Source organism: Carlito syrichta, unplaced genomic scaffold, assembly GCF_000164805.1.
Source record: "Carlito syrichta isolate Samal-C Ts95f unplaced genomic scaffold, Tarsius_syrichta-2.0.1 Scaffold308133, whole genome shotgun sequence".
Taxonomy (NCBI): Eukaryota; Metazoa; Chordata; class Mammalia; order Primates; family Tarsiidae; genus Carlito; species Carlito syrichta.
The window spans coordinates 183,901-209,915 of record NW_007252229.1 but is presented as its reverse complement, the minus strand read 5'-3'; the positions used below and the strand labels follow the sequence as shown (position 1 = coordinate 209,915).

At 34.4% G+C, this 26,015-nt stretch overlaps 1 protein-coding gene across 4 annotated transcripts in view; it reads left to right on the top strand.

Moving 5' to 3' along the window:
* Positions 1–26,015, top strand: part of GABRA4 (gamma-aminobutyric acid type A receptor alpha4 subunit) — a 161,884-nt gene that overhangs the window by 55,727 nt on the left and 80,142 nt on the right. The window contains exons 9-10 of one of the 4 annotated variants that reach the window (XM_008065015.2): positions 11,931–12,184; positions 14,250–14,709. The exons of 1 other annotated variant lie outside the window; for it this stretch is intronic. In XM_008065015.2, the coding sequence (XP_008063206.1) occupies positions 11,931–12,184; positions 14,250–14,277 (282 nt within the window). In that variant the 3' untranslated portion in view covers positions 14,278–14,709. Of the gene's footprint in view, positions 1–11,930; positions 12,579–14,249; positions 14,710–26,015 lie in introns of those variants that run through there. 2 more of the 4 variants (XM_008065014.2, XM_021716051.1) reach the window with 2 other exon arrangements.

Here is a 26,015-nt window from a genome sequence, read left to right as displayed (position 1 = left end):
GGAGAAATCTTAAGTACAGAGAGGCAAAATAACTCCCCAAGGTCACACAGCTAGTATTTAGCAAAGTCCAAAATGTGAATCTACCTGATTTCAGAACCCGTGGTTCTGACATGTTTTTACACTGCAAATATACTGCTATATAAAAATGATAATGATATTTGATAGTTTGGGTTTTGGGATTTGTTTTACAGAAGTTGATAGAGGGTACATTTCCCTTGCTTTCTACTATATGTTTGGGTTGTCTGGTTTCTGGCCTGCCTGGCTGAAGCGGTTATCTTGGCAGTACGCATTAATGTGCTGATGAGCCATTTGCCATAAATTGCAACTCAGCTACGGGTTCAATTCACGCTCAATTTGCAATCTGCCTCTACTGAAGTGCAAAATTGGCTTTCTTGTCATAAAGTGGTAGAACATGCAAAATAGTCTAATACCTTATTCTCTAGCTCAAGTAAGATTAGTTAGACACAGAGAAAGTTTAAAAAATTGTTCACTTTGGATGAACAGCTGTTTCAGCATGAGAGTTTTGTTAAATGTTGAATGGTTTTGATAATGCCCACTGGAAGCTATTGCTGGTAGCACAGAGTTTACTTCTTGGAACAAGTCACATTGCTTCCTGGAAAACACCCCAATGACTTCAGCTATTTGAGGTGGATGGGGGAGGGTTGTCTGACAGACAAGGCAAATGCTACTGTAGAACTTGAGTTTGTTCTGCTGACTTACTGTACTGTTTTACCGTAGATGGAGTAGGTCTTTCATGAATTGTGTTAAGAGGATAATTCAACATAAGCTTTATGACCAATTGATCATGCTTTCCATTTGTAAAGACTAGGAGAAGGGATTGATTTGTAAAATACCAGGCTTACATTATAGGAAACTTCATGAAATCTCTTCTGACACATATATGGGTGTACACATTTACCTTATGGGTAATTTGGTGCATGCATTGCTGAACTTCATTAATTAATTATTGGTGGGGCATTACATGATTGAAGAATCATTCTCAAGGCAGAGACTAGAGGAGTGCTCATGTTGATACCTTCTCTGGGTTAAAATGGAGCTGAAATTACAATGTCCTAGGCACCAGGGGAAAAAGCAATGTTTCAATCTGTTTTACCATATATCTTGAAGAGTAGATTTTTGAAAACTTTTAAAGGTGCCACATTCAAATTTAAGAGAGAGTTTGTGGAAGAAAGTTGGGGAATAGCTTTCCTCTTATAGAAGAACATCATAAAAATGTTTTTATTACATAGAAAGTGAGGATTTGGAGTGGCATTGTTGATGCATTTTAAAAATAACTCAGAAAATTTCTTCAATTAAAAAAATACAGCTTTACTCAGTATTTGTAATTAAGATACAGTTTTCTGTAGAACAAACCATCTGAATGTGGGCCTATTTATAAATATTTATTCAGGCTTGAATGTTGGAGGATATTTGTGATTCAAAGTAATATCTATAAGCATTTCATGATAATCAAGCACCAAAGTAGAAAGCATATTATGAATTGGATTAAGAGCAATCTGTAAGAACTCTAGAAAAATTTTCACATAACACCAAAAAGGATGCATTATCTAATCAGAGAAAATTTTTTTTGTGATACAAAAGGTTGATACAGTGTTTAGCTTCCAGTATAAGTTGTATAACTGTGAATCAAATTTAGATCTGATAAGCCAACTGTTTACAAACATCACTTCTGGGTTGTTGGGGAGATACTTTAGACTAACTCTTTTCTTCTTTTTTTTTAAAAAATGCATAAACATATGTATTAGCTGTAGCAGACAGTCTCCAGAAGTGATTGGGAGAATGAGTTTGGTGTTCAAATCATGACACCAACACATTTTAATAGTGTGACCTTGGGAGAGAGAGGTGTCCCACTTCCAGGCTTCAGTGCCCTCATTGGAAATACAAAATATTAATACTATTATATCAGTTGTTATAGGAACTCTATGAGATTATTTGTGAAAACCATTTAGTGCAGGGCTTGGCCCAAAGTAGGTGCTCAGTATGTTGTAGAAATGATGATGATTCAAGATTTCTGTCTGGAAAGTGATATTATCAGATGTTAATTATGTGTGATAAGAATGTAAATCATTGCCTTAATTGTCTATTCCAAAAGAAAATAAGAGTAAGAGGAGAAAGGGAAGATTTTAGAGTAACCTCAAAGGATCTCAGAGTTCTATTGACAAGGAAGATAATTTATCTTTCTTATCCTAGTATCACTGAGAGAAATCTCTGAAAATTGTTTCCAGTAACACTAGACATTTTCTTCCCTTGTCTCACAAAGGAAGGGGAAGTTGTTTGTTTTTTTTTTTTTTTTTTACCTGATTAAACCTTACACATCCCTAATATTTTAGTTTGTCACTTTTACCTAGGGGCTTTCCCAGCTCTCAACCTTAGTTCCTCTAATATTTCTTTAAAGCATTTGTTGATTATTATATATTATTATGGTTTCTTTGGGGGAAGACTTTCAAGGACTATATTACTTTTTATCTCCATACTCCCAGTGCCCAATACAATAATTTGAAAAATTAGATACTTGGTTCATATTTAAAGGTCTTCTTTAATAAGACCTTTATTGCATACGACCTCAACTTTGGATCTTCTATTACCCCTTGACCTTGGAAATAAGCTCCAACAGGAGATGCAGCATGGAACTTGAACATTTTCCCCTTGAAAATAAATCTATTAAAATTATTGTAAGTGTTTAGATTCAGTAGGCAAACATTGTCTGAAATTCCAGAGAAAATCAACAAGTTTCTTGGCTCATCGAAGACTCCCTTATCTTGCCTAGCTGTGATTTTACAAAGGGACTCGGCTGGTTATACTTGAACTGTGGAATTTTTCCTCTAGCAGAAGTATACTGAAACTCTGGTCTTGATAAATGATTATTTTTTAGACAGTGCCCCTGTTTCCATTGCTGATGCAGATAAATTGTGACTCAGACTACTGGCAACGCCATCCTCCTATAGGGCTGGCATGGACTTGAATCTTTCTGGATGACTATTTATCATAGCACAATTTCATTATGATCAAATCGTGTCAGATCTATATTAAGAATAAAGCATTGTTCAAATATTATCTGGGTTTCAGTGTAATCTTCTGAATATTTTGAAACTGAAGAAAATCACTTCCATAACATGACTTGGATGCTCTAGAGGTGAATTTATTTGACCATCTAGGTTAGCACTTGGAAAACCTAGTAAGATGTGTTTATACTAAATTGCATATACTATTCTGCTTTAAAGAATTAAAAATATTCTTAATATAAAATGTGAAAAAGTTATAAGTTATATTGCTAATTATATTTTCCAATATTTGAACTCATGCATACTTTGAAATCCAAAGCAAGCTGTGTGTGGTGGCTCATACTTGTAATCCTAGCATTTTGGAAGACTGAGGCGTGGGCCAAGAGTTTGAGAACAGCCTGGGCAACAAAGCAAAACCTTGTTTCTACAAAAAGTAGAAAAATTAGCTGGGCGTGGTGGTGCGTGCCTGTAGTCCAGCTATTTGGGAGGATAAGGCAGGAGGATCACCTGAGCCCAAGAGTTTGAGGCTGAGATGAGCTGTGATCATGCCATTGCACTTCAGCTTGGGCAACAGAGTGAAACCCTGTCACACAGACAAGAAATCCAAAATGCACCTGCATGCACACCCACAAACTCACACCTATCCACTCTCCCCCGCCCCACAAACCTACACAAGACACATACACTAAGAATTATCATCTGCCAAGATGTAGAAATATTTAGGGAAAAATATTAAGTAGTTGAAGAAGGAGCTAAAGCTAAGTCTGAACTAGACGATTAAATAAAAGCTCTGCTTAACCAAATTTATCTGATTTGGGTGAAGAGGAGTTGGAAATAACTCAAATGGCACCTGGAAGAATTTTACCTAGGCAATTATGACCATTAAGGAAGAGGGTGCAAATCCCCCTACTGGGTGCTGAAGTATATTCTTTCATTAAGACAAATAAAAGTATTAAAAATAAATTAATGCACAATTCTTGTCAAAACCATGTCAGTTTCTCTGCATGTCATGTATCTTGGCTCCATGCAGGATTTGGCGGTTACTAGAAAAGTATAGCCACCTAGCAAAGAAGGAAGGACGGATTAGAAACAAAGAAAATACTTGAAACAAGAGAGAACTGTAAGATGGTTTATGATTTGTTTTTGTTTTTTCTATAAAAATGTTATAAATCTCTAAAATACGTATGCCTTGAATTTCATTTTACTGAAGTTAGATGATTCTTTTCATCTGCTCAGGCTGTCATAACTAAATCTCATAGACTGGCTAGCGTACACAGCAGAAATTTATTTCTCACAGTTCTAGATTTCAGGATTAAGGTTCCAGCAGTTTGATTCCTGGTGAGGATTCTCTTCTTAGCTTGTAGATAACTGCCTTCTCAGTATGTCGCCACATGGTGGAGAAGGGTGGGATAGAGAGAGAGAGGGAGGAGGTGGAGGGATAGGAGCATGAGGTGAGGCGAGAGATCGGGGGGGATCTGGTGTTTATTTCTCTTTTATGAGAATACTAGTTCTAGAGGGCAGGACTCCACCCTTATGACCTCATTTAACCTTCACCATCTCCTTAAAAGTGTTATCTCCAATTCAGTTAATGGAGAGTTGGGACTTAAGCATATGAATTTGGGAGACCACATTTTGTTTTTTTGAATTTTATTTTAAAGATGTGGGGTACAGTTCAGGGCTAGGTATACAAGTGGTCATTGTACAGGTAAAGTTTGGGCCTCACTTTGGTCCCCATGTCACCTGGTTTGAGATCAATTACCCTTATTGATGATGTGTTCTCTCCCCCTCCCTCCCCTTGCAGTTTCCCACTACTGCCAATCCCTTTCTTGTGGTATTATGATAATTGTTCAGAGTCCACTTATGAGTGAGAACACATTTCAGTTAGTAGTAATGATGAAAACCTCTTACTGTTTCCATTTGTGACCTTTTGTAACATCTGTTGCCTTCTGCCATTCCTAGTCTGATGGTCTTTGCTGCCCCATTTTCTACTTCCAATTTATATGTGGAAGAAAGTCCTTTTGACTAATGGAAACAAGAGATAAAGGAAAAAGAGTGACACTATAGTGCTAGACCAGTATATTCACAAATACAATTCTTTTAAATATTCCATTATATTTAGGAAGTGGGCCAGCCAAACTGGGTTGCCAATGCTGTAATAGTGAGCCAGTGCTCTGGGTATGTCTTTTTGCAGCATAATGAGGTATGAATATTATCTTGTAGGTTGGGATTGCAACTCTTTCTCCCATCTTTACCACTTCCCTGATGACTAATTTCTAGATTTTGCTGATAGTTGGTAAAGTCCCAAACGAAGAGAAGCAGTGATCTTGTAGAGTAACACATGAGATGCCTATCATTTTTAGATGTTGAAATAATTGTAGTTATAGTTTTTCCTACATGAAGCATAATATTTAGTTGTGGTAGCTAGTTCCATTAAAATCATGTCAGCCCAATGCCAGGTACAAAAGAACCACTTAATAGAAGTTAGCCATTGTTGTTGCTGTTGCTGTTTTTTCTTAAAGTGCTTTAAAAAAATTGCATTATGCATAAGTAATGCAATTTACTCTATTGTTAATTATCACCTTTACTCTCAATATGTATTTTGATTTTGCTATTGCATTTTGTCTTTCTTGATATACATTTCTCTTTTTAGCCAATGGCATCCTTTTCATGGCTGACTTCACCCTAGATTGCTCTTTGCTTCAGTGGTCATTTACCTTTTTAATTATTAGAAATTATGAACATATTTACATAGGTATATAAATTATCCTCTAAAGCTTGTTTCTGTGATTATTTCTGGGATATATCTTTTTATTTTGGAAATAGAATCTTATCATCTGACCTCAGTTGGGTAGTTCTATATAATATTAATTTGATGCCCACCATGTGCTAGACATTGTGCTAAGTGTTTTACATGTATTATCTTACATATTTATTATGACTAAGGTACCATTATTATAGACTTGGAGGTTTCAAGAGGTTAAATAGCTTGCAGAATATCTCATAGCTAATAAATGGTAAACTCAGTATTTGAATCCAGACCTGTCTGATCCGGGCGCCCAAGTCCTAACAGTTTAGCAAGTGTTTTCCAATTTCTGATTTCTGGATTACCAGCAATATCATAGCTAATGAATAAGACTTACTGCAAATAGGGCCTGAGACTTTGAGTTTTAAGTAGCTCCCAGATTATTCTTATAAACACTCAAATGACCTAATACTGTTTCTCCTTATTGAATGAGATAAGATTCATCCTGCTTAGTGTTTGGATTTAGAGAAAGCAAGTGGCATGTCCCTTGCCCTCTTTTCCTTCCTGGGATGTTGACAGCATTGATGAAAGCATCCTCTGTCCAGAGTCCAGGTGACATTTGGATGAGTCTCCTTAACCAGGCTGAGAATTTCTTCTGCTTGGACCAGTGAAGTTTCCAGCAAAGCGGTTTCTTCCCTTGGAACCATAGATTTAATATACAAAGCACTTACAAATAAAAAGAAACACTTGGAATCGCTATGAAACAAAACTAACTACAAAATCACAAATTGTAAAGGATCTCGAATGTTGTAAAACCTCAACTCTAAATACATAAAGGCAAAATGAATGAAATTAAGATTTCATTTTCTGGTAATCCCAAATGCAAAACAAATTTATCCTAGTGCCTGATATTTGAAAGTAGTATCTTTATAGCATATGAAAATACCTACATTGAATTAAATGCTAACATTGGGCAGAAATTGAATATAATAAATGGAAAACTCAGCATTTTCATTTATATACCTGGTACCTGCATATAAAGTATTTAGCATGTTTATTTGGAGGTGAAGTTTTTCATTTGTACATGATAGCATTTTCTAGAAATGCTATTGATAGTCCTCAGTAAATTCTTATCTTGGGGTTTAGCTTCAGCTGCTCTACCATACATATTTATTTTCTTATTAAAAAGATATGTGGCTACCCCTGAATTCCTGTCCAGATGGCCTTGAATAAATGTCTTTACATTATTGGATTTCTTATTTTTAGTATGTGACTCATTGATATTCCAGAAGATAAACCTGTTCATTATTAGCCTTGTTAGTTTTTAATTTAGAAGGGTTAAATTACATTTTATTAAACTTCATTAGTTTCTAGCAAGCAATATTGAAGATAGCTGTTTGCATTCTGCAGACCTGATCTTAGTCACTTCATCTCATTGCTGCTGGAGTGATAAGTTGAGATGAATATTTTTTTGCAGTTGATAGTTCTTTAGAAATTGTGTCAGATCACAGTCATGATTGACGAATTGCTTGGATCTGGTCCTGCTTGCCTGTTGCTGCTTTAATTTGTTGGTAGTGTGAATCTGCCACCTTGCATCTTTTTCCTTGCTTCGGGCTATTGTGACTAATGACAAAATGATTTCAAACTAAAACATTTTTAAAAATTCACATGAAGCTTAGGTGCTTTTCCCCCTTTGAAACCACTGTGTATCTGCTGAATACTGATGGAGTCACTGAGATCTCTCTACTCTGCATGAAACACAGCATCGTTTTGACTGACACATGAGTTGCTCTAAAATGTGAAGGCCATGCCTAGTGAGTCCTGTGCCAGATAGGTCAGCAGAAGCCTTAATCCTTTTGTGGTTTTTCGTCATGGAAAATGACAACTGCTTATTACTTTGTAGACCTTGAGACATAACTACAAAATAACTTGAGTATCATTTAACTGCAGGGCAGAGAGCAAAGACGTAAGCCTCAAATCAATCTCTTTCCAAGTTCCTTTATGTAGGGTATGTAGGGTATAATATACACATATGATGTGAGCATCAGGAACTGTGTGGTCTAATTGCTTCATGTGGTTATTTTTTCAGCCTTGGATGATTACTTCACATTCATAAATCTGTGCTTAGCAAAATACTCAGTGGGGTCTCTCTCCAGATTATTGGAGTTCTGTCTTTGTTAATCATTCTCCTCTCTGATACTGTTCTGTGAATTGTTGCCACTTTGATCTCTCCAGATTCTCACATCCATCTCTTCAGCTCAGGCATTCTCAATCAGACATCAGATTGAGTCAAGATAGCGTATATGCCTTAGGCACTACCTACAATATTCTAAATATCTGTAAAATAGACACAGAAATAGTAATCTGAAGATCAGATAAAATTTTTGACACTTCTTTTTCATATGAGAAAAGTATCTGGATATATGAGATACCCATTTCAATGTAATTTATCAAATATGAAGTGAGTGTCTACTGTGCACATTAACCAACAGTGGTTACTAAGACAGTAAACTCTAGCTCCTTGCTACTTTTAAACTTGGGATAAAAAGTTTTGATCTTTGTTTTCTGACAGAAATCCTGGAATACTGTTCATACTGCTTCCTCTCTTGCTTCATTGATTCTTTTTTTTTTCTAATCACTTCAGACCTATCTTTTTTGTTTAAGTTCACCTTTTTCTCTAGGCATGTTCTTCAAATCTATACTTTATTTATTTGATATTTATAACTTATCCAATAGTAGATATTGTCAGAATATAAGTTTCAGACAATCAAAAACATGATTCATACAAGTAACAAATGTACATACGCCAAAAATTTGTTCAATCATTAATTGGTGAGGAAACCACTTAGATGGTAAAACTGGTTCAAAATATTTTTTTAAGGAATGTCTATTGTAGGCATTTTTTAAAAGGAATACTACAATAGGATTGATAGATTAGATATAGAAGTGCTTAATATTCTACAAGTCCATAAAACTTTAATCATTGGTGATCTTTTCTACTAGACATAAATCTACAGGTCAACATGTTATCTTCATGGTGTGTGGGTTCTAATCAAATATTAAATAGCAAAATAAAAGTCAAGTAAATTATCCCCGAGATTTAGTAATCTTTGAGTGGGCTTGTTAAGCAATGTTCCATTAAAACATTGAAAGGGCATGGCGTATTCCTTTCTGATGTTCACATCTTTAATAATTCCTCTTAACAATATATTTAACTATGGCTGTCTCAAATAGACAGATGCAGTTTGTTCAGTTCTTTAAAGCCTCCTCACATTTGTGAGTAGAAAGACTATACAAGGCAAAACTGACACTAAGTAACTAGCTGTATTACTTCCAGCCAATTATAACCTTCTTGTTCTTTTTTCTTTACTGGAAAATGAAAAATAGAATAAACTGATCACTAAAATGCATCCTAATTTTTAAATATTGTCATTCTTAAAAAACAGGGATTATAGGAGCAAAATATCTTGGTTCTTTAGCTAGTGTGTGGATTAAGCAACAGTGCCCCCTAAAGGTTCTCTATGAGTTCTGGGCAAGCCAACATTTTAATTATCCTAGAATATCTGAGGATCTTCCCCTCACAAGCCTCTTCTGAGTACTCTACCAAAGACTGCATGAGTGTCGATATTTTCCAGTCCACAGAGTGGGAAAATGCACGATTCTTGCTTTTGTGTGAGCATCAGGTACTGTTTTGTCTAATTGTTTCATGTGGTTCTTTGTTCAGCCTTGGGTGGTTACCTCACGTTCATAAATCTGGGTTTAGCAAAACAGTCATGTGGACCCTCTTCAGATTATTGGTGTTCTCTCTTCGTTCAGCATTTTCCTCTCTAACTCTTTGTCCTGTGAACTTTTGAACTTTGGTCTCTCCAGACTCTCACCAGACTCCCAGTTTCATCTCCTCAGCTCAGGTAGTCTGCTGGTTTTCCCCTGCGTTTCCCTTTTCTTTATCTCAGCGTGGAAGCTCTCAGGTTTGTTTCTTCTCTCTCAGTGATTGTGGTCCTATGTTGTCTATGTCCAGTGTCTTAAAAAAGCAGTTTCTTTGCATATTTTGTCTAGTTTTTGTTGCAGTTGTCGTTGTTGTTTTTATTTCAGAAAGGAGAGCAAATTCAGTCTCTCCGTTACTTCATTTTGGTTGGAATTGGAGTTTTCCAATCCTTACATTGCAGTGTTAGGAAAAATGCATATTTCAAAAGATCATGGACAACCTAACTTTCAGTGCATAACCTAACTTATATGCAACCATCAGATTATATTTGAAAAAATAAATCCAAATATATACATACTCAAACACTATATACACACAATATATTTTTTTCTGTTTGTTCAATTTTTGCTCTCTTTCCTTCTCTTTTTAGGATATTTAGTATTTTGTCACTGTTTTGTTCTTGAATATATTTGACTTTTCATTATAGCTTTGATTGTGTCATGTGTGGGTATGCATGTTATCTTGCCAATGATATTATATGTTCTTTAAACTTTGGAAATAAACCCTATCCTGCTTTATATTCTTCACCATGTGTATAACATTTTAGAATAATAATAATCAATCATTGTCCCCTTCTGTAAGAAGAGACTCAAAATCTAAAGATTAATTGGGCTATGTTTATGTGTTTTACAGATGAAAAGTGTAGGGTAAGTAACGGTTTCTCAGCTTTTAGGTTGATGTCAATTTGGGTTTCAATTGTTTCCACCCTGACTCGGTGCCATATGGTAGGCTACAATTTCTCATTCGTTCTGTTGCAAACTGTTTAGAAGAATACTCCAAGCTGACATGAAGAATGCTTTCTACACTTCTCAGAGCCTGCCTTGGCTCTGTGTTTGGTAAGACTGGTCTTCTTTTGCTACTCAGCGACGTTGGAGTCATAATCCGTGAGATATGAATTGAACACTTTAAGCATACTGGATGAATATAGTACTACAAAAGGTTATATTTGTTGAAAAAGCCTTTATCTCTAAAATGAGCTCTATATTAATTATATAGAGCTTACCCACTTTGTGTATTAATACCTGTGAATTGTCCTCCGAGGTTGGTTCCTTCAGTTACCCATTTTTGAGCTGTTCTTTTCATCGTTTTCCTCTTTGCTTCTCCATCTCTTCATTCACCATTTACTTCGTGAAATGGTGAGAAGCTGGGAAGGTATGAAAGGCAGTTACAACATGACCCTAATATAACTTAGGGTAAACATAATCAGGAGGACAGATTGCTGCAAAAACACCCATAGTATATTGTAAAGTCAGACATGACTATTTTGGGAGACATCTGAGCCGTTGATTACCTTCGTTAGCATGGAAAATCTATAGTTGACTGTATATATAGTTATTTATTGTCCATGTCAATATTATAAGGGGAATTAGTAGTAATGGTTTACCACACAGCTCTCTTCAAACGAATCTTTTTCTACAAATATAAAAATGTTATGAAAAATACTGAATTTCATGTGATTTAATCATTCTTTATTGGTTAATGAGTTGAATTCAGATACTTATGCAACTATTTGGTGATGCTGTTTATATGCCTAATACAACCTTTTATTTAAAATTAATTTTTTCTTGTATTTTCATTATTAATTGTGGTGAAAAACTATAATATGTCAGGATTTTTATGTTTTATATTGATGTGTATGGTTGTCTAGGATTCTTTTATGAAAATAAGTTCCAAGGATTTGGAAATCAAACTTCTTGGACTTTTTTGGTTTTTTAAACAAAGAATGTGTCATGTGCATAAGTATACTTGTTATCATTGTTATTCTTTGCATGAGACTAGGTATACAAAACTTTTTGAAATGTATATGACATATTGCAGAATATTATTTCAATCAGACTAAACCCAGAACTTGTACAGTCTTCAAGTCCTAAAATAAAATCAAGTATAACCTCGGTTTACAGTCCTAACAGCCTAATCTCTCTATGGATTTAAAATCTAATTAGTTATAAAAATAGATCTTATTTTGAAATAGAAGATTACTTATTCAGTGTCCCAAATGTATGCATGTTATCTTTTAGTTAGGTATATTAAAGCTTTTTTATCAAGGGGAGTGACTATAGCTTATTAATAAAGGTTTGCTTTATGGAGATAACTAATTTCAGGTGTTTTTATTCCTTAAACTTTTTACAACTATGCATAAAGTGACATAATCGAAATAATTTTGAATATACTTTTTCAGAATACAATTGCCAACTTGAACATGAGAAAAAGAACAAATGCTCTGGTTCACTCTGAATCTGATGTTGGCGGCAGAACTGAGGTGGGAAACCATTCAAGCAAGTCTTCCACGGTTGCTCAAGAATCTTCTGGAGCCACGTCTCGGTCTTACTTAGCTTCCAGCCCGAACCCATTCAGCCGTGCAAATGCAGCTGAAACTATCTCTGCTGCAAGAGCACTTTCTTCGCCTTCTCCTTCTCCTTCTGGTCGAACTGGGTATGTGTCCCGACAGGCCTCGGCCAGATCTGCTTCTGCTCAGCGAGTGTTTGGATCCAGACTGGGGAGGATTAAGACCACCGCTAATACTATAGGGGCTTCTGGGAAGTTGGCGGCCACGACTCCTCCCCCAGCCCCACCACCTGCTGGATCCGGCACAAGTAAAATAGACAAATATGCCCGTATTCTCTTTCCAGTCACATTTGGGGCATTTAACATGGTCTATTGGGTTGTGTACCTATCTAAGGACACTATGGAGAAATCAGAAAGTCTAATGTAATGTCGTTGCTATAGGAGTTTGCTACAAGATGATGAAAATGCAGAATGTCTTTTTAAATGTTTTTAAATATAAACAATTATTCTTTACTAAAATAAAAATTCTATGTAATTTTTCCATTTAAAAATACAAGCCAGTTATTGGGAGAGTTAATTAATTACTCTGTGAAGAAAAAAAAAAAGAACTATCTTCTCGAAAAAATGATTATAAAAGAATACAGCATTTAAATTAGACAGAATACAGACCATCCTGGAAAGTTCGGACAAGAGCGATAGGGCTATTAACGATACGTGGTGCATATTTTTGCGCTGATATTTGACAATAGACTATGACATTTTAAAATATACCCTATGAATATTAACCAGCCACCCTAAATTTCCCAGTGGTACTGCCCTTAGCCAAAATTGTTTATTGGATATCGTATGTAGTGACCTTTGGTGATCCTCCTTAGTACTTGCAAGAGAAGGAATTTCCCTGTTAAAGGAAACATTGGTAAAAGGAAATGGAACAATATCAACACTGATTCATAGAGTGAAACTTCTGCTGCTTCAAAAACAAAGACATAGAACGAGAGAAAATGTGTTCCCTTTCATATGTTGACCAAACATTACTTAACAGTTGACTTGAAATTTCGTGCTCTGAGCCAAAGTTTAACTTATTGTACAAATTCTTTTTCATGGTAGTTCATTCAGTTATATATTCATTCACTACATAGTTATTCAGAGCTTTCTGTGTCCCAGGCACTATGCTAGACACTGTCTCTCTAGGAAAGCTCTTTCACCATTACTACAATATTACTTAAAAAGTAGAACAGTCAATGCATGCCCCAAAACCCATAAACTAGCAGAGGACATTGCATTCTTTAGAGAAGGACATTTACTTAGAGTCTGGCAACATATTCAAGTATTTGTTTCCCCTATATTGATAGAGGATAACAAGTATATTTGTTCACATAGCCACTTTGAGATAAATACATGTTAGTACAACTTCAGCAGTTGGTTCTCAAAATATAATGAGGGTTGGTAGATTGTACTATAAGCAAAAAACACTGTGTACATGAAAGTAAAAATCTGGGCACTATATGGTTTAATAGATTACCTGTTCAAATTTGATTAGAATCACAGAATCATCAGAAACAGGAACTCAACACAGGTCTTTTAGGAGCTTTTTCCATCATAGATCTATGTATAAGCTGGTGGAATGCTAAACTTTTGGGGAATTTTTGTGTCTATAGTTCTCTATTTCTGGGCAGTTTTTGTGTGTGATTCTGGGAGTTTTGATAAGGTTTCATAACAGAGGTAAGTATTTCAAAATTAAAGGAGCAACAAAGGAAAGGAATGAAGAAAAAAAATTAAGGTCACAAAGTAGGATGCCACTGACTCTTGTCATGCAATATATTAGGATTTTCATGTACCACCTTCTTTTTCATGAGGTAGGTCTAACAACTTAATTTAATTTTTTGCAGCTGTCTTATGCAGCTCAATCCAGATCTTGTCTTATGTTGTGTTGCTTCCAGATTTTTCTTCTATACTTCTCTTTCTACCTGCTCAGGAGATGTGTGAGTGAATGTGTTCTGGATGTTTTGGGGGACATTTTGATAGAAATGGTCACCTTGCAGACAGAACTCTTTATTTATTTATTTATTTATTTTAGAAAAAAAATTATTGGCATAACCTTTTCAGTTACTGTGTTGCCTTGTAATGGATGTGTATGAGACCTCTAAAACGTGCAAATGCCAAATATTAACTGTGAGTAATATCAAAATTCTTTCTTGGTATTTCTCCTTAGGTATTTCATAGAATCAACACATCTTTAGACTGTAAGATGGTATGGAAATCTTAAGACTGTAAGATGCTGTGGAAATCACACAATCCAAATCCCTCATTTACAAATTGATTCCAGTAAAATGAGGCCCAGTAAAATCTGTATATATGTATATATTTAATAAAGAGGACTTGTACAAAAAAGCTTATCATAAATTAGTTCATGAATGTGAATAGATTTCTGGCCTCAAGGACAATACCTGGAATTGTGGTTACAAGCTATGATAGTTCAGTAGTCTGATGGAATGAGGTATATTTTTTCGATGAGGAGCTCTCACTCTTTGCTTATCTATTGACCTATTTTTAATAAATATTTTATTGACTTCTTTTTTAAAAAAAATCTCCTATAACTTTTATGGGTTTTAAAGGGATAAAAATAATTGATTTTAGACTTGTAGACCAGAGATCCAAGTAAACTCGTAGTTTTTTTTTTTTCTTGTCTTTGCATAGGAAGAATTAAAAATAAATCAGGTGACCAAACAGAAAGAACAAATTCAACCAAAGATTCTTTTTTAAATTATTATAAAGATGTGGGGTACAATTCAGGGTTAGGGATACAAATGTTGATTATGCAGGTACCCTTGTTAATAAGGTATGCCCCTCCCTCCGCTAGCAGTTTCCCTCAATTGCCAATCTCATTCCCTCTCCCCTGACAGTTTCCCACTACTGCCGATCCCTTTCTTAGAGTATTATATTGTTCAAGGTCCACTTATGAGTGAGAACATATGGTACTCTGTTCTTTGTTTCTGTGATAGATTACTGAATATGATCAACTCTAAATCCATCCAAGTTGCTGTGAAGTCCATGTTTGTCCTTCTTTATGGCTGCATAATATTCCATTGTGTATATGTTCCACATTTTTTTTTTAGCTAGATCAGCTTTGATGGCAACATGGTTGGTTCCATGTTTTTGCTATTGTGAATAGAGCTGCAACAAACATACATGTGCAGGTATCTTTTTTGTAGAATGATTTGAGTTCCTCTGGGTATATCCCCAGTAGGGGAATTGCTGGGTCATATGGAAGGTCAATTTCTAGTTCTTTCAGAAATCGCCACGCTGTCTTCCAAAGAGGTTGCACTAGTTTGCATTCCCACCAGCAGTGTAGAAGCATTCCTTTTTCTCTGCATCCTTGCCAGCATCTGTTATTGTTTGCTTTATTAATGATGGCTGCTCTTAGTGGGGTTAGATGGTATCTCAATGTGGTTTTGATTTACATTTTTCTAATGATGAGTGAGGCTGAGCACATTTTCATGTGTCTGTTATCTGCCCGTATATCTTCTTTTGAGAAGTGTCTATTCATGTCTTTTGCCCACTTTTAATGGGGCTCCTTGTTTTTTTCCTTTTAGAGCATTTGAGTTCCTTGTAGAGCCTAGAAGTTAGACCTTTGCAGATATACAATTCACAAATATTTTTTCCCATTCTGTGGGCTGCCTGTTTTTGAAGAGCAAGTTAAACAGAAAGTCTAATCATTAGTATAAACATAAATTATTTCATTTGTACATAATATTAATAATAATTGATGATTTTAATTTCAGTCATCATTTCTATCTTAGCAATAACTCAGGCACATTAAGTAAACTTAGTCACTTTTCACTATTAGAAAATCTCACAAGAATATATAGGGAAGCTCAAAGTCCTGGTAATCTGTGAAGAGGAATAATTCTGTCTGACAGTGGTAACTTTGTATGTCTCTTTTACAGATGAAATTCAGAATAGTTTTATTTGGTATCGGTATCTATATTCCAAGTTGGCCACTAACTGCTGTGTGATTACTTTCAATTTTCCCCAAGCATGACTAGGTATAAAAATATATTTACATGGTTAATCCACTGTTAAAAATGACTTGCATTTGTGCATCTACTTAGTACTTTGGATAATGTATACTTTAAATTGGACCTCACAAATCTTGAATTAAGGTAATCTGAGAGGAAAGTCAGTCTCTTTTATAGATGAAATGAGGCACAGAGAAGATCATGACAAAGAAGAAAGCACGGGCTGAAATGAACTTTGAAAGTCATTTTTCAATAACCTCACCTTAGCAGTAACTGAGTTTCAAGCAACACATAAAGAATATATTTGTGGTTTATTTTACCCATGAACTGGTCAATTCTGCTTTGCCTAGAAAAAAGTCTTCATTTTCTACTTTTCTGTTTTCAAAGGTCTTCTTTTCTAAATTTGTGAATAATTGCCAGTAGAAATACCCAGGTGGAGAGATGGGTCACTTGACTTCAAGTTCTGACTACATTGTGATTTTGGATAAGCCACTTAACCTCTCTAGGATTGTTTCCTTATTTATAACAAGGAGGGGTAGATTAAATAATATCTAAGATTTTTTTCATTTTAATATCCTCTAATTCTCACAGTAAATACAAGCGTATTTTTTGTAAGAAATACACTCAATTCCTTGTGCTACAAATAGACATTTATGGAAAAAAAAATTAGTTCTACTTACTTTAAGTTGATGACTTGCCTCAAGTTAAGGTTTTCTTTACCCTCTCCAGCTGGGTGCGGTGACTCCCAGCACTCTGGGAGGCCGAGGTGAGGGAATTGCATGAGCCCACGGGTTTGAGAACAGCCTGGGAAACTTGGCGAGATCTCATGTCCACAATAAGTTAAAAAAATAGCCAAGCATGGTAGTGCATGCCTATAGTTCCGGCTACTTGGAAGGTTGAGGTGGAAGGATTGCCTGAGCCCAGCAGGTCGATGCTGGGGTGGCCTGAGTGTGCCACTGCACTCCGGCCTGGGCAATGGAATGAGACTCCAACTCAAAAAACAAAAACAAAAACAAAAACAAAATCCTCTCTATTTATATTGGATATATTCTTCCCCATGGAAAATGATATTCTTTAAAGACTAGGAAATATTGGTTATTTATCTTTTCTGGGTTTTTATTCATCATTATTAAATAGGAAGCTGCACATATACCTTGCTGATTTTTAGATAGACAGAGATAAACAAAACTTTCCCCTTTCCTTGAAGGTGATTACAGTCTGATGATGGTAGATATGTAGACAGAAATTTAGGAAGTGTCACAATTGCTTCAGTAGTTTAGAGCAGCACCAAGACCATCATCTTGAACACAAATACATACAGGGGCACCAAAAAACTCAATGATCAAGATAAATGACATTTAAAGTCAAGATTGTAAAAAATCAAAATTAATGCAAAAAACTTATGATTAAAATATACAAATTTTAAATATATATGGGGTCAGATTTAATAATGTTTGCATTTGCTCCAGGATCTAAGATTGCTTGGCACAGCACTGATCTAGATGGTGGGTAAAGGATGAACATGACTTTGAAACTTTGTTGATGGGAAGGAATGAGGATGATAGCAAGGAAGGATTCACAGAGGTGACTGAACTAAATTTTACAGACTATTTAGGTGTTCTTCTAGACTGCCCCCCAACCACCACTCACACAAACAAACAAAAAAGCAAAAGCACATTTTTATCACCTCCTGAACTGTGAGAAGAGAAGAAAATCATGGAAAACTCAAACTACAAATTATTTATTAGTTCATGGCAGATAGAGGTGTTACTGAATGCCAGGGGTTCTGTCAAGGTCTTGTTGCTCCCAGAAAAGAAAACCCATCACTGGGACAATGAGTATTACCAGGGAAGAAGACTTGTTATTGGGTGATATCAGCCAAGGAAGACAGAAGATACATTCTCAAATCTGTCTCACTGTCCCTCTGAATTCAGAGGTTAATATAGTGGGGTAGAAAATAGGAACTAAGGACAAGTGAGAAAGAGGAGTTGGTCAACAGGGATCAGGGAGGGGTGAGAAAGAGGAGCTAGTAGGTAGGGTCTGGCATCTCATTGTCTGGATGCCATGATCTGGTGAGTTTCAGTTCCTTGATATTGTAGACCTGAGGGTTGCTTTCCCGAAAAAAGAACCCAGCTAAAACAAACACAAGTTCCAAACTTTAATACCAGGAGTATCCAGTAATATGTTTATGCAAAAAGAGAAAAACTGTAATTATCAATTCTATGGGGAGATTGAGTTGGTTTCAGTCAGAAGAGTGAAGGCAGGGAAATGAGAGTTGTTGGAGAAACTCAAAGGTTCTGGATTCGTGATAGGTTTATGTAAATTACTAAGAAGATGGGATTCGATCTAGATTAGTGTCAATTTACTAGTAATCTTGCAGAATGGTAAATGAAAACTAACATGCTTATGATTCTGTTTTAGAGAAATCACCTGAATGCAGTGTGATCTGGGATTTGGAGGGCCATGAATCTAGAGGTAGTGGGACAATTGAGATCTTTCATTTTTCTTTTCTCTCAATTAATTTTTGCCTTCCATTTCTTTATTTTTTTTACTCCAGTGACTTAATTGTCACTTGTAAAAATTATACATGATTGTTAAAAATAAAGATAGATATCACAGGAATTTAAAAACTCAAAACCCCACCCACTGGTAAATTATTAACATTTCATGAATATTATGCTAGATTCCTCTGTATAGATAATGCTTGTATAGTAGACACAATTTTATACATGTAGAAGCCATATATACCATATATGCTGCTGTTAAATAATTAAAAATTAAATTGACTTTTACTTTAACTTAAGATAAAAATCGGAGGTTAAATCTGAAGACTGTTGCAATTTGGAGTGTTTCTTCAAAGCAAGATGTTTTAGAGAATTTGTGCCTTTTTATTCCAAATTTTAATCTTTATTTTAGGATATTCTCCAATTTTATGTCTAAGTAACTTTTTTCTTTAGGAATGCTAATCGTGTTAAATCTCTTTTGTTTCTATAACTATTTATAACATTCCTTGTAATCACTTTTGAATCTTTAAATGCTTTGTCAGTCTTTGTTAACCATTACCCAAGTGAATTTCTAGTTGAGTTTATTCTATTGCATAACCTCTAATGTAATTTTCAACTTCATAATGGTTTTGGTTTTTTATTGCTCTCTTGGTCTCTGCTATTTCATTCTTCATCTCTTTCTGTATTTTTATCCTTGCTTCACTGAAACATTATCTCTTTCTTATTTGAGCTTCTCAGTCTATTGGAGATCAAGTCTATATTTGTTTGAGACTCCAGAGAGTTATTTATATAAATTGTTCCTCTGTCTCCTGAAAAAACTTCCTGTGGCAAAAGCTTCATTTGCTTTTTTCTTTTTCCTCTTTTGCCTAATTTTTTGGAGTTAGTTTCTTTCTATTAATCACTGAATGGAGCCAGCTGTTTACTGAACTATTGTGTGGGAAACAGTGGGAGGGTGAGTCAGATCAACCCACAGAAGCTATTTAAATTCCAGATTTCAAGCCCACCTCCCCAAATCTGTTTTTTCTCTTGCCCAGGGATATTTTTTCTCTATTTTTGCATTTGAGTGGTCTATGTAGCTCACAGTGTAAAACTTACTTTCTCTATGCTGTTGTTACTATTGGTTGCTGCTGTCTGTTCCTTCCCCTCTCCCTCTTGTAACTGTAGTATTCTATGTTATTCAACAAACTCTTTCACAACTCTCAAATATAGGCTATCAGCATTTTTATCTTTACCCCCATATTCTATATTTGAGAATATATAATGAAATTGCATGGAGATAGATGTTTTTCCCTTGCTTGTTCACACTCCACCTCATGGAAACTTGAAACTAACGGTCTCTGGAGGATATCTCAGGATCATGACACTTACTTAAATCTACATCCTGCCTAAGATGTGTGCCAATTTTCTTCCTCCTATTAGTGCAAATGTGTACTTATTTGGAAGCCACTGATCATAGTTTGTCATCAATTACCTGTTAATTATAGACATGGTTCTGATTTTGTTTTTCTCAACATTTTATTATTTATGTTATTTTCAGAGACTTTCATAGGATAGGAACAAATTGTAAAGACTTTTGTTTCACCATCTTTAACTGAAACACCATCTATCGTTGTGTTTTCATTAGACTGGGGTTGACAAGAATATCTTTTACTGATATGATCACCAGAACTATGTGATTTTTAACTTCTGTATATCAAATATCATTGGAATCAGGCATTAAACCTGGATGAAATCTGGATTAAACCAGTCATATGGAACCTCAGAATATTGGGAATGATCAGAAAACTGATAGAAAGAACTCCTGTATAAAAAGAAACTCTCTTTTTACTTTTCCAGGTAGTATTTTGTAAGTTTTTTTAGTTTCTCATAGGGAATTCCAGAATTATTCCCGAGATTGCTTTCATTTATTTTTTTCCTTGGCTTTACTTTTTTCAGTCATGTATGTCTATCTTAGTGCTAATTTTATTACACTGTTTATATTTTACTGTTTTTCACCAGTAGATTAGTGGAGTTCTATAAGGATAATCAGTTGTAAAATATTTTAAAATAATGATGAATTCAGTGGAAATTTAGAAAATGTTTATGCTTTCTTAATAGCACTTCTTTACCAATAATTGCTTCTGTTAAAAATATAAAGAGAACATTCATCTGTAATATAAAAAGAAAATTTGAATAAAATGATATCCTTTCCTTTTACTAGAGACAAGTATCTTCGTTTCAAAATGAAAATATGGAACCATGCAAAAGGAAACACAAATATTTAGTGTGTATTATTTTATCACTCAACCATTAATTTCATTGAAAATTAACCTGGGAAAAAGAATTGCACAAATATATCTGAAAAGTTACCAGAAGCCTCAGGCTATGACAGAGTTGGTTATGTTAAACAAGGAGTATGTTATAAATGAAATACATTCTATACTGAACACTGAAATTTAAAACTAATCATACTCTTTTTTCCTTTTTCTATTATATATATTTCAGCTAATTTTGAGTAAAACAGGTTTTTCACCACTTCTGCTTACCTCATGTAAATCTAGTTGTTATAAGATATACTTTGGAAATATTTCCCTGTAATGCATTGGAATATTTTGTGTGTGTGTGTGTGTGTGTGTGTGTGTGTGTGTGTGTGTGTGTGTGTTCAGAAAGAATAAACAAAGGGTATCAGCAAAATAGTATGTAAAATAAAGAGATAATGTAGATTTGTATTGATGAAAATTTCTCTCTTTAATTTTATATAATTTCCTGTATGAATATTATAATGTGCAATGCAATTAGGGTTTGTTTCAATGTATACAAACATCATCTCTTTAATACAATATTTTGCTGAAATCATTTGTTTTATATTTTCCCAACCATGTCTCATTTTTATTTTTACTATAGTGCTAATTAAAATAGTCTGGCAAGTGTATGAACATAGTTATGTTGTTGGCAATATAAGATCTTATCAAGTACATAATATGATTTTAAAATGCAAATTAATATACAAACTGTAAGATATCCATGGGTGTCCATACAGATTATTACTTGAAGTATATTGAGCACAGGTTCTTTTGGGGGACATAAAGGAAAGTCTGATAACAAAAAATGTATATTATTGCAGTTAACCTTTAGTTGACAAATTCCTTTTCCGTCTTTTATATTTGTGAATTGTAGTCTGTATTCTGTCTTTGCAGATGTTGCTGATAGAATGCAGCATATTGACTTGTCATTTTACTGATTATGTATATTGTCACCTAGCTCAAGCATACAATAAATCAGAGCTTTCATTTTTCAAGAAACATGCAAATTATTGTTTGGTAGTAAGGTAGAGTTTTATGATTTTAGGGAGTTTCACTGTAAATTGAGAATCTGGTGTCACAAAGATATATCTATGTGATAAAACTTCGAATGGCAGTAGTTTAACATAGCAGGTTAAATTTTCCACTGTTGTATCCTTGATGAAGAAAACCTTTACTTACTTTGGTACTGAAAATGTTGAAAACTGAAGAAAAAATAAGAAATTTCTTTGGTTTATCAAGTGAAGTGTTGCACACACCAAAATATAGTTTATCCCTTTCCCCGAATCATTTTTAATTGTTTGTTATATAATACAATTTAAAATATTTATTATAGAAGTAAAGAAAGACAATAATGCATATTTCATTATGTCATAAATCTAAACTTGTTAATCCTCTGAGCTTCATTATTCCTGCTCAATCAGAATAGCAAATATAAAGTGTGATATTTTAACAGTTCAAAGTTTGATAAGATAGACAGGTGTTTTGATTTCATGGGGCAATCATTTCCTCAAGATCTCATTTATTGAGGTTTTAGCGATCATATTGGACTTCCTGAAATCGGTGATTTTATTCTATATAGGGGCATTACCATGGTATGGTAAGAAGCACAAAGTCATTATGATTTTGTTTTTGCAAATTTGTTTTGGAAAAAGGGAATATTATCAAATGTTGTTTTAGTATTTTAAAAGAATCAGAAAATGATACTTTAATTCTGTCCCTTAAGCAAACTTCCTTTGCTTCTCATAGCTAAATTTATTACTCATGGTAATAAACGTCTTTGTTTCTTAAAACATAATGCATACTGGGGCATAGCATTGTGGAATCATCCAGGTCTCAATTTCTCACTGGAAAGTGAGTCTTTAAAATAGTAAGAATTTAAATTTCTATAAAAGTTAATCACAGATACTTATATTTTAAGATAAATGTGTTGGAGACAAATGCTGGAATCATTAAAATATAAAACATTGTATCCCCTCTAATGTATTTTTTCTATTTAAATTTAAAATAATAAACATAAATATCTTTGGAATATTTTTTAGTTTGAGCACTACTTTTTCTGTGTATAAATATCCTTCTTAAGTGGTCACAGTATTGTATCCGACATGATATTTCACTTTGGAAACCCTGCTGCTATCATGAATATCCCTAGTTTTCACTTGCATCTAATTCTCTGCATGACCAATAACACCACTGAGATTGCAGTTTTGCCAAGTTTTAATGGTTGGGAAAGTTATTTGTAGATGACATGGATGAAGAAAAGTTATAGAACCCATGATATCTTGTGTGGCATAATAAAAACTTTTCACTATGTGGTTTAGGTTTACTAATGGGGTATATATTTTTTTCTTGATGAGTTTAATCCAAGGAAATGTGTCAAAATAAAGTACAGTAGTCAATCTATGACTTAGTCTTAACTTGGAAGACCAAAATAAGTCTCTGAGAAATTGAGTGAGATTAAAGTCTAATAAAAATATATGAACTTATACCTTTTATTATTTAGTTCAGAATATTAATTTTAATTATTTTAAAATGAAACACTTTGATCGCTATTATTGTCTTTAAGGAAAATTTTGTTATTTTTAATATCTTATAATGTACTATGAAAACTTCTGGATGTAATGTTCTGAAACAGCTGTTTCTTGAACAAAAATTTCAGGTTTTTAATTGTACATTTTATACATGAGAATATACCTAGGAAGAGATATGTGATCACAGATATTCACAACAGACACACACACACTTCTATCTGAACACTTACAAATAAAACACAATATACACAGTATTCTTCTTTTGTTCTCTTGATATATGACATGTTGATTGGGTTATATCCCCTTCATATTTATTTTATTTGGTCAATTTAATATTATTTTTTACTATATTGAAAAATTTGCAGTTAAAGTTTTTATATTTAAAATGTACAGCCCCTTTATATTTTGTAGTTATGTGCTCCATATGTATATATATGTGTGTATATATATACACACATATATATAATTTCCGAAAGTCTCATTGATTACCAGATCCTGTTTCCAATTTTTCTGAATATTATTTAGAAAGTGCTTGCCTCTTATTTTCAATGTTGATGATAGGCAAGTGAAGTTAATATAGAAGAAAGTGGAGGTCAAAATCAAGCAAAATTATCCACAAATTCAAGCACAAAATTATCCAGAAATGCAAGCATAAGTAGAGATGTAAGACATTAATGAAAGCTAATGAAAGACTTGGCTGTGGTATGATTTTTCAAACTAGATTAAATAAATCACTTAAATTATTATGGTTTCACTTCTTTTAATCTTCCATGAATAGTTTCTACAAGGCTCATTTTCTGGAAAAATCTAATAGTCAAAGGTCAACTTTCTTTCTGATTGACTGGAAGCTGAAGCTCAATGCTGATCACTTGTGTATGCAAATAAACCCAAGGGTGATTGAGGGATTGTGAAGTTGTTTATGATATTACCTAATTTGCACTATTTTCCTCTGTGCATTCTGAAATTTAATATCTTTTACAAGAAAAATTACATGAAGTCTTGCTATTTTATTATTATATGTTTTGCTGATGTCAAATATGCATCCATCATGTGATTTCTTAAATGCTCTCTCTCATTTTATTCTGAAGAACATAAAATAATGTCATCCATTTAATATTGATTTGGACTATGTTCACCTTTGAAAACTCTTCAGGGTTACATTCATCAACTCAGCATTCCAGGCAAATGGATTCATGTCTCTGTATCATTAGTATTAAGATAAATGCTAATCAATGGCATCATTTATTAAGTAAGACCCATATTTTGGCTTATGTAATAATACTATTGTCAAGATGTCCCATGAGTATTTATCAGTTGAACACTAGACAGACTGATATATGTGTACTTTTAACAGGGGAATATATCTCAATTGGTATGTCATTCTGATGCCCTGATAACATTTCCATTTCTTCCTTGACTTCAGCTTCCTGCAATTTGCCTACTCTTCACTTAGTGTAAACATAATAGAGGGTGGTGCCAAAATTCTTTACCTTATAGTTTCTGGTGTTCCTACCGGGGCTATAGAAGGAACAGAAGTCTCCTTCTCTCCTGCATGCAAAATAAATACTATGAAGGCAGCATTCTCTTTTTGCTTATTTTCAAGTGCGTAATTCTGTAATCACTACATGATATAATAAAGACTACCCCTCCATAAATGAGAACAACATATTTTTTACTCATAAGTAAGACTAGGTCTAATGTTTCTTAGCACAAAAAGCAAATGTGAGGAGAAACCTATTGCTTTTTATTTCGAAAAACATTGCATTGTGAATAGAATTACATGTTCTAAGGTGAGCACAATGGCTCATGCCTGTAATCCCAGCACTTTGGGAGGCCAAGGCAAGAGGATTGCTTGAGCCCAGGAGTTTGAGCCCAGCCTGGATAACAAAGTGAGAGCTCATCTCTTAAAAAAAATCAAAAAAATTAGGTGGGCATGGTGGCTCACATCTGTAGTTCCAGCTATCCAGGAGTCTGAGATGAACCATGATCATGCCACTACAACAGAGTGAGACTGACTCAAAAAACAAATTATACCTTCTGGCCACGCTAAGAATAAAGCAACATAGAACTGAAAATGCCCTTTAGAGACTGTACTAACTGAATTATTCAAATATCTCTCAGAAAGAGCAGGTCTAAAATGCTGGCATCTGTCATAAAGGTTGAGTGATATGTAGTCCATCAATCTTCTGTTACACAATAACTCCTTTCATTTCTGCTTAGGTGGTGGACTTACAGATTCTTGATCTCGACTCTCCAGACCTACTCATTCTATACACTGATGTCAAATATTTCTAAAACTTACTTTTGTTCATTCCACATTTACCTTAGTCTTTGGTGGTTCTCTATTAGTTTTGGAATAAAACACGAATTATTTATCATGACATCCAAGGTCCAACACAATCCAACCTTAAGTCACCTTCATTGTCTCCCTTCACCTATTTTATGATCCAGCCACCCAGGACTGCGCGAAATTCTTCGATCATATCATACATGGACATATCTTGGTGCCTTCTCATGTTAAATCATTGGCCTGGATTGCCTTTCTCTTGGTTTTGACTTGCTAACAATCTTCTGTCAATCACAGCACTAATAATACCACTCCCCGAGACCATCTCTGACTCTCCTTAGTGCAATTAATTTGTGGC